The sequence below is a fragment of the Bombina bombina genome, chromosome 1, assembly GCF_027579735.1.
Source record: "Bombina bombina isolate aBomBom1 chromosome 1, aBomBom1.pri, whole genome shotgun sequence".
NCBI classification, from domain to species: Eukaryota; Metazoa; Chordata; class Amphibia; order Anura; family Bombinatoridae; genus Bombina; species Bombina bombina.
In genome coordinates this window covers 1,428,999,955-1,429,014,546 of record NC_069499.1, presented here as the reverse complement: position 1 = coordinate 1,429,014,546, position 14,592 = coordinate 1,428,999,955, and the positions used below count along the sequence as shown (strand labels likewise).

At 41.0% G+C, this 14,592-nt stretch overlaps 1 protein-coding gene across 2 annotated transcripts in view; it reads right to left on the bottom strand.

The window, feature by feature from the left end:
* The window catches only part of ADAMTSL4 (ADAMTS like 4), a 419,450-nt gene that overhangs the window by 29,353 nt on the left and 375,505 nt on the right, over positions 1-14,592 (bottom strand). For both annotated transcript variants that reach the window (XM_053705462.1, XM_053705467.1), the window contains one exon: positions 11,973-12,177. In XM_053705462.1, the coding sequence (XP_053561437.1) occupies positions 11,973-12,177 (205 nt within the window). The remainder of the gene's footprint in view (positions 1-11,972; positions 12,178-14,592) is intronic.

Sequence of the window (14,592 nt, the reverse complement as noted above, 5' to 3'; positions counted from 1 at the left end):
CCATGTTCTCAATGAACCCAAAAAACTCATTAATATCAAAGCTGAATAATTTTGGAAGTAGTTTTTAGTTTGTTTTTAGTTTTAGCTATTTTAGGGGGATATCTGTGTGTGCAGGTGACTATTACTGTGCATAATTATTAGGCAACTTAACAAAAAACAAATATATACCCATTTCAATTATTTATTTTTAACAGTGAAACCAATATAACATCTCAACATTCACAAATATACATTTCTGACATTCAAAAACAAAACAAAAACAAATCAGTGACCAATATAGCCACCTTTCTTTGCAAGGACACTCAAAAGCCTGCCATCCATGGATTCTGTCAGTGTTTTGATCTGTTCACCATCAACATTGCGTGCAGCAGCAACCACAGCCTCCCAGACACTGTTCAGAGAGGTGTACTGTTTTCCCTCCTTGTAAATCTCACATTTGATGATGGACCACAGGTTCTTAATGGGGTTCAGATCAGGTGAACATGGAGGCCATGTCATTAGATTTTCTTCTTTTATACCCTTTCTTGCCAGCCACGCTGTGGAGTACTTGGACGCGTGTGATGGAGCATTGTCCTGCATGAAAATCATGTTTTTCTTGAAGGATGCAGACTTCTTCCTGTACCACTGCTTGAAGAAGGTGTCTTCCAGAAACTGGCAGTAGGACTGGGAGTTGAGCTTGACTCCATCCTCAACCCGAAAAGGCCCCACAAGCTCATCTTTGATGATACCAGCCCAAACCAGTACTCCACCTCCACCTTGCTGGCGTCTGAGTCGGACTGGAGCTCTCTGCCCTTTACCAATCCAGCCACGGGCCCATCCATCTGGCCCATCAAGACTCACTCTCATTTCATCAGTCCATAAAACCTTAGAAAAATCAGTCTTGAGATATTTCTTGGCCCAGTCTTGACGTTTCAGCTTGTGTGTCTTGTTCAGTGGTGGTCGTCTTTCAGCCTCTTACCTTGGCCATGTCTCTGAGTATTGCACACCTTGTGCTTTTGGGCACTCCAGTGATGTTGCAGCTCTGAAATATGGCCAAACTGGTGGCAAGTGGCATCTTGGCAGCTGCACGCTTGACTTTTCTCAGTTCATGGGCAGTTATTTTGCGCCTTGGTTTTTCCACACGCTTCTTGCAACCCTGTTGACCATTTTGAATGAAACGCTTGATTGTTCGATGATCACGCTTCAGAAGCTTTGCAATTTTAAGAGTGCTGCATCCCTCTGCAAGATATCTCACCATTTTTGACTTTTCTGAGCCTGTCAAGTCCTTCTTTTAACCCATTTTGCCAAAGGAAAGGAAGTTGCCTAATAATTATGCACACCTGATATAGGGTGTTGATGTCATTAGACCACACCCCTTCTCATTACAGAGATGCACATCACCTAATATGCTTAATTGGTAGTAGGCTTTCGAGCCTATACAGCTTGGAGTAAGACAACATGCATAAAGAGGATGATGTGGTCAAAATACTCATTTGCCTAATAATTCTACACTCCCTGTAGAAGAGATCAAATGACAACTAGCAGATGATCAGGTATACCAAGAACTACCCAGGGACCCCACCACTCAGATAAGCAAGGAGATAGAAAGTATTTTAAAACAAGCAGTTAAAAAAGAGATAATCACAGAAAATTTTAGAGAAGCATTAACTGTTGAAAATCCAATTAGGCCAGTACTATACATATTGCCCAAGATACATAAAGCTAAAAAGAAACCTCCAGGGTGTCCAATTGTGGCGGGTATAGGGTCTGTTTTTTCACAAATTGCCATCTTTTTAGATAGAGTATTACAGCCACTAATTAGGAAAACTACCTCTTATGTGAAAGACACAAATTATTTTTTGTCAAAGCTTAAGGATTTAGGTTATGTTGGTGAGAAAACAGAATTTATGTTTACCTGATAAATTACTTTCTCCAACGGTGTGTCCGGTCCACGGCGTCATCCTTACTTGTGGGATATTCTCCTCCCCAACAGGAAATGGCAAAGAGACCAGCAAAGCTGGTCACATGATCCCTCCTAGGCTCCGCCTTCCCCAGTCATTCGACCGACGTAAAGGAGGAATATTTGCATAGGAGAAATCATATGATACCGTGGTGACTGTAGTTAAAGAAAATAAATTATCAGACCTGATTAAAAAACCAGGGCGGGCCGTGGACCGGACACACCGTTGGAGAAAGTAATTTATCAGGTAAACATAAATTCTGTTTTCTCCAACATAGGTGTGTCCGGTCCACGGCGTCATCCTTACTTGTGGGAACCAATACCAAAGCTTTAGGACACGGATGAAGGGAGGGAGCAAATCAGGTCACCTAGATGGAAGGCACCACGGCTTGCAAAACCTTTCTCCCAAAAATAGCCTCAGAAGAAGCAAAAGTATCAAATTTGTAAAATTTAGTAAAAGTGTGCAGTGAAGACCAAGTCGCTGCCTTACATATCTGATCAACAGAAGCCTCGTTCTTGAAGGCCCATGTGGAAGCCACAGCCCTAGTAGAATGAGCTGTGATTCTTTCAGGAGGCTGCCGTCCGGCAGTCTCGTAAGCCAATCTGATGATGCTTTTAATCCAAAAAGAGAGAGAGGTAGAAGTTGCTTTTTGACCTCTCCTTTTACCAGAATAAACAACAAACAAAGAAGATGTTTGTCTAAAATCCTTTGTAGCATCTAAATAGAATTTTAGAGCACGAACTACATCCAAATTGTGCAACAAACGTTCCTTCTTTGAAACTGGATTCGGACACAAAGAAGGCACGACTATCTCCTGGTTAATGTTTTTGTTAGAAACAACCTTCGGAAGAAAACCAGGTTTAGTACGTAAAACCACCTTATCTGCATGGAACACCAGATAAGGAGGAGAACACTGCAGAGCAGATAATTCTGAAACTCTTCTAGCAGAAGAAATTGCAACCAAAAACAAAACTTTCCAAGATAATAACTTAATATCAACGGAATGTAAGGGTTCAAACGGAACCCCCTGAAGAACTGAAAGAACTAAATTGAGACTCCAAGGAGGAGTCAAATGTTTGTAAACAGGCTTGATTCTAACCAGAGCCTGAACAAAGGCTTGAACATCTGGCACAGCTGCCAGCTTTTTGTGAAGTAACACAGACAAGGCAGAAATCTGTCCCTTCAAAGAACTTGCAGATAATCCTTTCTCCAAACCTTCTTGAAGAAAGGATAGAATCTTAGGAATTTTTACCTTGTCCCAAGGGAATCCTTTAGATTCACACCAACAGATATATTTTTTCCATATTTTGTGGTAGATTTTTCTAGTTACAGGCTTTCTGGCCTGAACAAGAGTATCAATGACAGAATCTGAGAACCCTCGCTTTGATAAGATCAAGCGTTCAATCTCCAAGCAGTCAGTTGGAGTGAGACCAGATTCGGATGTTCGAACGGACCTTGAACAAGAAGGTCTCGTCTCAAAGGTAGCTCCCATGGTGGAGCCGATGACATATTCACCAGGTCTGCATACCAAGTCCTGCGTGGCCACGCAGGAGCTATCAAGATCACCGATGCCCTCTCCTGATTGATCCTGGCTACCAGCCTGGGGATGAGAGGAAACGGCGGGAATACATAAGCTAGTTTGAAGGTCCAAGGTGCTACTAGTGCATCTACTAGAGTCGCCTTGAGATCCCTGGATCTGGACCCGTAGCAAGGAACCTTGAAGTTCTGACGAGAGGCCATCAGATCCATGTCTGGAATGCCCCACAATTGAGTAATTTGGGCAAAGATTTCCGGATGGAGTTCCCACTCCCCCGGATGAAATGTCTGACGACTCAGAAAATCCGCTTCCCAATTTTCCACTCCTGGGATGTGGATTGCAGACAAGTGGCAGGAGTGAGTCTCCGCCCATTGAATGATTTTGGTCACTTCTTCCATCGCCAGGGAACTCCTTGTTCCCCCCTGATGGTTGATGTACGCAACAGTCATCATGTTGTCTGATTGAAACCGTATGAACCTGGCCTTTGCTAGCTGAGGCCAAGTCTTGAGAGCATTGAATATCGCTCTCAGTTCCAGAATATTTATCGGGAGAAGAGATTCTTCCCGAGACCAAAGACCCTGAGCTTTCAGGGGTCCCCAGACCGCGCCCCAGCCCACCAGACTGGCGTCGGTCGTGACAATGACCCACTCTGGTCTGCGGAAGCTCATCCCCTGTGACAGGTTGTCCAGGGACAGCCACCAACGGAGTGAATCTCTGGTCCTCTGATCTACTTGTATCGTCGGAGACAAGTCTGTATAGTCCCCATTCCACTGACTGAGCATGCACAGTTGTAATGGTCTTAGATGAATTTGCGCAAAAGGAACTATGTCCATTGCCGCTACCATCAAACCTATTACTTCCATGCACTGCGCTATGGAAGGAAGAGGAACAGAATGAAGTATTTGACAAGAGTTTAGAAGTTTTGATTTTCTGGCCTCTGTCAGAAAAATCCTCATTTCTAAGGAGTCTATTATTGTTCCCAAGAAGGGAACCCTTGTTGACGGAGATAGCGAACTTTTTTCTACGTTCACTTTCCACCCGTGAGATCTGAGAAAGGCCAGGACAATGTCCGTGTGAGCCTTTGCTTGTGGAAGGGACGACGCTTGAATCAGAATGTCGTCCAAGTAAGGTACTACTGCAATGCCCCTTGGTCTTAGCACCGCTAGAAGGGACCCTAGTACCTTTGTGAAAATTCTTGGAGCAGTGGCTAATCCGAACGGAAGTGCCACAAACTGGTAATGCTTGTCCAGGAATGCGAACCTTAGGAACCGATGATGTTCCTTGTGGATAGGAATATGTAGATACGCATCCTTTAAATCCACCGTGGTCATGAATTGACCTTCCTGGATGGAAGGAAGAATTGTTCGAATGGTTTCCATTTTGAACGATGGAACCTTGAGAAACTTGTTTAGGATCTTGAGATCTAAGATTGGTCTGAATGTTCCCTCTTTTTTGGGAACTACGAACAGATTGGAGTAGAACCCCATCCCTTGTTCTCCTAATGGAACAGGATGAATCACTCCCATTTTTAACAGGTCTTCTACACAATGTAAGAATGCCTGTTTTTTTATGAGGTCTGAAGACAATTGAGACCTGTGGAACCTCCCCCTTGGGGGAAGCCCCTTGAATTCCAGAAGATAACCTTGGGAGACTATTTCTAGTGCCCAAGGATCCAGAACATCTCTTGCCCAAGCCTGAGCGAAGAGAGAGAGTCTGCCCCCCACCAGATCCGGTCCCGGATCGGGGGCCAACATCTCATGCTGTCTTGGTAGCAGTGGCAGGTTTCTTGGCCTGCTTTCCTTTGTTCCAGCCTTGCATTGGCCTCCAGGCTGGCTTGGCTTGAGAAGTATTACCCTCTTGCTTAGAGGACGTAGCACTTGGGGCTGGTCCGTTTCTGCGAAAGGGACGAAAATTAGGTTTATTTTTGGCTTTGAAAGACCTATCCTGAGGAAGGGCGTGGCCCTTGCCCCCAGTGATATCAGAGATAATCTCTTTCAAGTCAGGGCCAAACAGCGTTTTCCCCTTGAAAGGAATGTTAAGCAATTTGTTCTTGGAAGACGCATCCGCTGACCAAGATTTTAGCCAAAGCGCTCTGCGCGCCACAATAGCAAAACCAGAATTTTTCGCCGCTAACCTAGCCAATTGCAAAGTGGCGTCTAGGGTGAAAGAATTAGCCAATTTGAGAGCATGAATTCTGTCCATAATCTCCTCATAAGAAGAAGAATTATTATTGAGCGCCTTTTCTAGTTCATCGAACCAGAAACACGCTGCTGTAGTGACAGGAACAATGATTGAAATTGGTTGTAGAAGGTAACCTTGCTGAACAAACATCTTTTTAAGCAAACCCTCTAATTTTTTATCCATAGGATCTTTGAAAGCACAACTATCTTCTATGGGTATAGTGGTGCGTTTGTTTAGAGTAGAAACCGCCCCCTCGACCTTGGGGACTGTCTGCCATAAGTCCTTTCTGGGGTCGACCATAGGAAACAATTTCTTAAATATGGGGGGAGGGACGAAAGGTATACCGGGCCTTTCCCATTCTTTATTTACAATGTCCGCCACCCGCTTGGGTATAGGAAAAGCTTCGGGGGGCCCCGGGACCTCTAGGAACTTGTCCATTTTACATAATTTCTCTGGAATGACCAAATTCTCACAATCATCCAGAGTAGATAACACCTCCTTAAGCAGAGCGCGGAGATGTTCCAATTTAAATTTAAATGTAATCACATCAGGTTCAGCTTGTTGAGAAATTTTCCCTGAATCTGAAATTTCTCCCTCAGACAAAACCTCCCTGGCCCCCTCAGACTGGTGTAGGGGCACTTCAGAACCAATATCATCAGCGTCCTCATGCTCTTCAGTATTTTCTAAAACAGAGCAGTCGCGCTTTCGCTGATAAGTGGGCATTTTGGCTAAAATGTTTTTGATAGAATTATCCATTACAGCCGTTAATTGTTGCATAGTAAGGAGTATTGGCGCACTAGATGTACTAGGGGCCTCCTGTGTGGGCAAGACTGGTGTAGACGAAGGAGGGGATGATGCAGTACCATGCTTACTCCCCTCACTTGAGGAATCATCTTGGGCATCATTTTCTCTAAATTTTGTGTCACATAAATCACATCTATTTAAATGAGAAGGAACCTTGGCTTCCCCACATACAGAACACAGTCTATCTGGTAGTTCAGACATGTTAAACAGGCATAAACTTGATAACAAAGTACAAAAAACGTTTTAAAATAAAACCGTTACTGTCACTTTAAATTTTAAACTGAACACACTTTATTACTGCATATGTGAAAAAGTATGAAGGAATTGTTCAAAATTCACCAAAATTTCACCACAGTGTCTTAAAGCCTTAAAAGTATTGCACACCAAATTTGGAAGCTTTAACCCTTAAAATAACGGAACCGGAGCCGTTTTTATATTTAACCCCTTTACAGTCCCTGGTATCTGCTTTGCTGAGACCCAACCAAGCCCAAAGGGGAATACGATACCAAATGACGCCTTCAGAAAGTCTTTTCTATGTATCAGAGCTCCTCACACATGCATCTGCATGTCATGCTTCCCAAAAACAAGTGCGCAATAGAGGCGCGAAAATGAGACTCTGCCTATGATTAGGGAAAGCCCCTAGAGAATAAGGTGTCCAATACAGTGCCTGCCGGTTATTTTACATAGTTCCCAAGATTAAAATAATTCCTCAAGGCTATGGAGTATAAAATATGCTTATATATAAATCGTTTTAGCCCAGAAAATGTCTACAGTCTTAAAAGCCCTTGTGAAGCCCTTTTTTCTCTTCATGTAATAAAAATGGCTTACCGGATCCCATAGGGAAAATGACAGCTTCCAGCATTACATCGTCTTGTTAGAAATGTGTCATACCTCAAGCAGCAAAAGTCTGCTCCCTGTTTCCCCCAACTGAAGTTAATTCCTCTCAACAGTCCTGTGTGGAAACAGCCATCGATTTTAGTAACGGTTGCTAAAATCATTTTCCTCTTACAAACAGAAATCTTCATCTCTTTTCTGTTTCAGAGTAAATAGTACATACCAGCACTATTTTAAAATAACAAACTCTTGATTGAATAATAAAAACTACAGTTAAACACTAAAAAACTCTAAGCCATCTCCGTGGAGATGTTGCCTGTACAACGGCAAAGAGAATGACTGGGGAAGGCGGAGCCTAGGAGGGATCATGTGACCAGCTTTGCTGGGCTCTTTGCCATTTCCTGTTGGGGAGGAGAATATCCCACAAGTAAGGATGACGCCGTGGACCGGACACACCTATGTTGGAGAAATGTATATTATTTTCTTTAGATGTGTCTAGTCTATAAACATTAATCAAACACACTAGTGGTATTGCAGCAGTTAAAAAAGTGTTAAGATCTGATAGTGACCATACTGAAGGAGAGATTTGTTTTTTAATAGACCTACTCACAATTATATTACACCAAAATTACTTTTTATTTATGGACTCATATCTATCTGCAAAAACAAGGGACGGCTATGGGCTTCAACGTCGCCTCAACATACGCCAACATATTCATTAACAGCTTTGAGGAATACTTTGTGTACCCTCATAGTCTGTTCCAGTACATAGATGATGTGTTTGGCATGTGGGGGGTGACGTTGGTAGCCTATTGTCCTTTGTCCAAGACTTAAATGACTCAGTAAGAGGACTTACATTTTCCTTAAATATGAGTGAAATTGGTATAGAATATCTGGACACATATCTATAAAGAGGGGGGGGGGCGTTTGAAAACAGACCTATACACAAAAAGTATTGATAAAAAGAACCTATTGAAATATAGTAGCTGTCATCCTGAAAATGTATCCAAGGCAATTTCAAAAAGCCAATTCACGAGGGTAAAGTGTTAGTATCTGACACTAATAAATGTAAATATAGGCTAAAAGAAATGGCAAACAGATTCACCACCAGGGGCTATCCTCCAAAATTGGCCTTGGAACAGCTTAATGCAGTGACCAAAAAGAATCAGCTAATTAAAAAAGACAAACGAGAGGCGAAAGATAATATGATATTTGTGACCCAATATAACAAATTAAGCAAAAAAATAACTGGGATATTGAAAAAACATTGGCACAACTTAAGAGAATGAAATCCCCAGGTTAATGAATTTAAAATAGGACCAATGGTAGCTTATAAAAAAACAACAACAAAGTATTAAAGATATGTTGGTTCATACTGACATAGGCAGTGGAAAGAAAAATATTTAGAGAACTATAGGTGCAAGAAAAAAATGGCTGTTACCCATGCCTTAATTGCAGTCATTGTAGCTCTATGATAAAAGGAGACCATTTCTATCATCCAACGAATGGGAAGAAGTTCCAGATAAATGAATACTTAACATGCAGAGCTACATTTGCCATTTACTTAATCAAGTGGCCGTTTGGTCTTATCTATGTAGGCGAGACCTATAGAGAGGTAAGGGAGAGGATAACGGAATATAAATCTAATGTTAGACGGAAGAATAAAGATGCACCAGTATCATCTCACTTCCTCTCTATGGGTCATAATATATGCCAGTTGAGATTACAAATCATAGAACAAGTGGTCGGACCTAGGAGGGGAGGAGATAGGGAACATCTATTAAAAGCCAGAGAGTTGTTCTGGATTTACAAATTAGAGGCCCTTACACCAAAGGTCTTAACAAAGATTATGATTAAAACCTATTTCTTTAAAGGGACAGTCTACACCAGAATTGTTATTGTTTTAAAAGATAGATAATCCCTTTTTTACCCATTCCCCAGTTTTGCATAACCAACACAGTTATATTTATATATTTTTTACCTATGTGATTATCTTGTATCTAAGCCTCTGGAAACTGCCCCTTTATTTCAGTTCTTTTGACAGACTTGCAGTTTAGCCAATCAGTGATGGCTCCCAGGTAACATCACGTGCATGAGCACAATGTTATCTATATGAAACACATGAACTAACACCCTCTAGTGGTGAAAAACCTGTTAAAATGCATTCTTAAGAGGTGGCCTTCAAGGTCTAAGAAATTAGCATATGAACCTCCTAGGTTAAGCTTTCAACTAAGAATACCAAATGAACAAAGCAAAATTGGTGATAAAAGTAAATTGGAAAATTGTTTAAAATTACATGCCCTATCTGAATCATGAAAGTTTATTTTGGACTAGACTGTCCCTTTAAATTATTTCTTTGAATTGCTTTCCTGGTATTATGTAATCTATTAATATTGCTTCTTAAATTGTTCTGAGTGAACCTGTTGTTAGTGCTATGATCTCCTTTTCTAATTGTATATATAGGTTTTATGTGTTTTAATGTTATTGAATTAATATAACTAGATTATGCCCATGGGATCATCTGGAAAGTCACAAATGGATGTAGTATTGTTTTACATCCACAAGATGTCCCTATTGTGTAAGAGATGCTCCTATGGTAACAGGTAGAGGTATAAAAGACACAAACCTGTATATAATCAAGCAGTGGAGGCTCCTCTATAGGAGCACTTGCGCGTGTGAACCCCCTGACCCCTGAAACCCCCTGACCCCTGATGAAAAAAAAAAAAAAAAAAAAAAATGATTGAGAAATAAAAAAAAAAAAAAAAAATTTTTAAACCTTTTTTGCTTATTTAAATTAAAAAATCCTCCAGGCTCCATTAAAATTGCTGTTTTTAATTATTTATTTATTTGCAGTCAATGCAGTTTTAAAGTGGAATGGTCTTTTGCCTAATACTTCTATCTATATTGCACATGCTGTGCAGTGTGATAGATAGAAGTATAGGCAAAAGCCCTTTCCACTTTAAAACCGCATTGACTGCAGTGCCACCTACAGGCCAGCCCATAGCCTTCTTAATCGCACAGCTCTTAGTGTGCGAGAGCCAGCTGTCACCTGATACTCGCACACTAAGAGCTGTGTGTGTGGGAGGAGGAGTATTGTCTTGAGGGCAGAGAGGCAGCGAGGAGGCAGAGCCGGGACGGACTGCCAGCTAGAGTGAGTCACTGAGACCGCATGTGCCTCCCAGCGGTCCGGACAGATTCCAATCTCAGGACAGGAGCATTAGTGCTTGTGGACATGTGGGACAGATTACCGAACGTGAGTAAACCCTGATGCTCATGTCTGGAAGCCATCTTGTGAAAAGGGTCTGCCATATATTTTGCATTGCACTGTAATGATAACTGATCACATCCTGCTTCATATAGCAAAATTACTTTTCAGGCACTCAGCTGATCGTTGTTCCTGCACAGATTTAATACAGTCATCAGCCAATATTATATAGCTCAGTCTCACAAAATTCTGTCCATGTACAAAAATTACTTTCTACAGCATATGATAAAATCTTTAATATACCAGCTAGTCATGATCATTCCGGTACAAGTGAGTGTTACCTTTTAACAGTGGTTCTAAGTTGTAAGGAGTGCATGTTATACACTGGGGAAAGGGGATGTGCTTTATATTGATGATCATGGATGGGGTGTATTTGGCAATGCTAGGGTTAATGGCTGCAGACTACTAGATTGACTTTAGTGCTAACTGTAATCCGATTCCCCCACCTTCTTAGTCCAACACGCGATGCTAATGACACACAGCCCAAATCATCATGGAAGTTCACCCCACGGCCCCCCCTTCTCCCTGCCCGTGTGTGGTGCAGTCATGCTGACATCCTGATACTCTGCTTGAGCCAGTACACTGCACACAGGTCATGATCAATGTTCAGGCAGGAGATAGTTTGCGAACCAAGGTAAGAGGGAAGACAGACAGGGGTAGGTTTTACTCATGTCTCCTGTTTATTTTTAAAGGACTCAAGCCTCTTTGATGTGTACTGCTCTACAGGGCAAGAGGTCTCAACCCTTCTCCATGCAGCTCACAGCCTTTTTATTAACCATTTTGCTCCTAGATGTGAAGAACTGATGATGGTCTGCTAGTAACTTTATACTAAATACAATGTGCTTTCCAGTCCCTTCTCTGTGTTCGTGTGTGGGGGGGTCTGTGTGCGTGGGGGGCTATGTGTGTGTGTGTGTGTGTGGGGGGGCTCTGTGTGTGTGTGTGGGGGGGGGGCTGTGTGTGTGTGGGGGGGGGGCTGTGTGTGTGTGTGGGGGGCTGTGTGTGTGTGGGGGGGCTGTGTGTATGTGTGGGGGGCTGTGTGTGTGGGGGGGGGGGCTGTGTGTGTGTGGGGGGGCTGTGTGTGTGGGGGGGGCTGTGTGAGGGGGGGCTGTGTGTGTGTGTGGGCTATGTGTGTGTGTATGTATGTGTATATATACACACACTAAAATGGGCGGAGCCATCTGAAGGGCGGGGCTAGTGCTCCCCCATCTTCAAAAGTCACCAGCCGCCACTGTAATCAAGTATACATAACTAAGGGCCTAGTAAAGCGTTGATTCACTACTATAAAGGACTTAAATCCATGATAATACATTTGAAAGTTCAATTTTTCTTAAATAGCAATTCCATTTAGTAAGTCGGTTATCAGCACCCTAAAATCAGAAGCTATTGTATTATACACAAGAATCCCCCTTACCGTGGTCCAGTTAGTCTGGATCTCCCAGTTGCTGCAGATGCGAAGTTGGCAAGTCTGGGTGACGTTGGGTTTTACCAGGCTGCCACACCTCTGTGGATGCACCATGGTGGTACGGTTGGCATACATTTGTCGGCACAGCACCTGGCGATGTTGTATCCCGTTACCACAAGTCCTACTGCACACTGACCAGTTACCTACGTCCCAGCTAAAGCCACACAAAAAAACATTCATTAATATCTACAGCGTCACAGTGCAAAAATGTTATTGTGTACAAGGGCATCAGCTTCTTTCTAAACCAATAAACTGATATTCAGTATGATCCCAGCATACTCTGCTATCTCAATAAGGATATCAATGCAAAATATATCAGCGCTATCTATTTATATCAAGTGGAAAATGTTGTAATAGAATAGAGAATGCAGAATAACATAAAAATATAATGTGTTGAAAATTACATTAATTAAAATGTCATAGTTAATTATATTGTACACAGAGAGTGATACAACTTAGTTGTGTGTTTAAACAACTGCGACTCAATGCAATAATCTTTATAAATCGTGTTATTTCACAGATGATGTGTTGTATACATAACACTAAAAGAAAGATAGAGGAAAATAGTTACAAATACAAATATTTATACAGCAGAAACTCACATAATTTATACTTAGACACAACAAGAGATATTGAAATCCAGCCCAATGTTCAAAGTGTCTATATCAAAGTGCAGAGATGGGCATCTCACTAGGATCTCCATCATTTGGTGCATTTTATGTGAGTTTCACCAAATGCCACTTCTGACACTTAAAATCTGGTTTCTAACAACTACATCTGCTTTCCAGACAACTACAAACTCCATGCAACGCTTTTCATCCGCTAGAAACTTTATCAGAACCTCTTTGCTTAAAGGGCCATAATACCCAAATGTTTAAACACTTGAAAGTGATGCAGCATAGCTATAAAAAGCTGACTAGAAAATATCACTTGAACATCTCTATGTAAAAAAGAAAGATATTTTACCTCAAAAGTTCCTCAGTAGCCACCTCCTATTGTAAAGAATTTCTAAGCAGCATTTTAGTGTGTCTGTCCTGGGACATCTGAAGGGACTAGCATTGTGCACTCTCATATTATTTCACCAATCAGGTAAAGGAAGCTTACTATGAAATCTCATGAGAATTAAGTCAAATCTCATGAGATCACAGTAAGAGTTCATGACCTCAGCACTGCTGATGCTGATTGGCTGCTGTTCATTTCTTCATTTTTTTTAAATTTGTTTACCTGCAGCTGGGAGCAGCTGAGTATAACTTTTTACACAGAACTTACTCTGCTGAGCTGAGGAAATTGTGAGGTAAAATATCTTCCTTTTTTACATAGAGATGCTCAGGTGATATTTTCCTGTCAGCTTTTTACAGTTATACTGCATCAGTTTCAAGTGATTTAGCATATGAGTATTATGTCCCTTTAAAGGGATACTAAACCCAATTTCTTTTCTTTCATAATACAGATATAGCATACAATTTTAAGCAACTTTTTAATTTACTCCAATTATCAATTTTTCTTTGTTCTCTTGCTATCTTTATTTGAAAAGCAGAAATATAAAGCTTATTTGCTGGCCCAATTTTGATTCAGCATCTGGTTAGCGCTTGCTGATTAGGTGGCCTAATTGTAGCCACCAATAAGCAAGTGCTATCCAAGGTTCTGAACCAAAAATGGGCCAGTTTCCTGCTTGTCAAATAAAGATAGGAAGAGAATGATGGAGTGAATTAGAAAGTTGCTTAAAATTGTATCTGTCTGTATCATGAAAGAAAAAATTTGGGTTTAGTGTCCCTTTAAGTATCAGTGGCATATGGTAGAAGACACACAATTCATATTAAAGAGAACGTGTCAGGGATCTCTTTTGCACAAATCTGTATTTGCTTTTAGTTTCCAAATTAATAATAAAACCACTTTCTTCAGATTATTATAAAATATTAGTGATTTCAAGTAGTTGCTATTTTCCTCTTTGTTTCTCTTAGATTTAAAGCATGTTAGCCAAAAAATACCAGGGCTTTAATTGTTTTTGATTGTTCTAAACATTTGAGGTTGTTGCACATCTAGAGTAAAGTAAGATTGTTTATTACACTTGTGTGATTAGATATATTTTACATCTGTAAACATGTATATGAAATGATAAGGGGCATGATCCTGTTGTTACTTTTAGCTTTATGATGTTGTTTATAGCTAACGTACACTTGGCATTCATGGCGACATTCACAATAACTACTATCAAAAAGTTTTGCATAAAATGTGCCCGGGTAGAGTAAAGCATCAGCAAAAATATGGAATCAAAGAAACAGCAAACACCTTGAGAAAGTTAAAATGTTTACTTAGGCATAGTAAAACAGCCTAACAATAGACTTTCTTTCATTTAATTTAGCTCTGCAGACTTATGAAGGCTAACCCTGCTACATCTATTTTTCTAATCTGCTTTGGCATATAACAACTGCAAAACAATGCACTTTATATTGCAATGCACTTTATACTAACGTAATGACCGGGGCTAGCCTTGTACTAAGCAGAAACACGCCCCACAAATAAGACAAGTGGTGGGTGGAATTTGGCTATTAAAAAACAATTGCAGCAA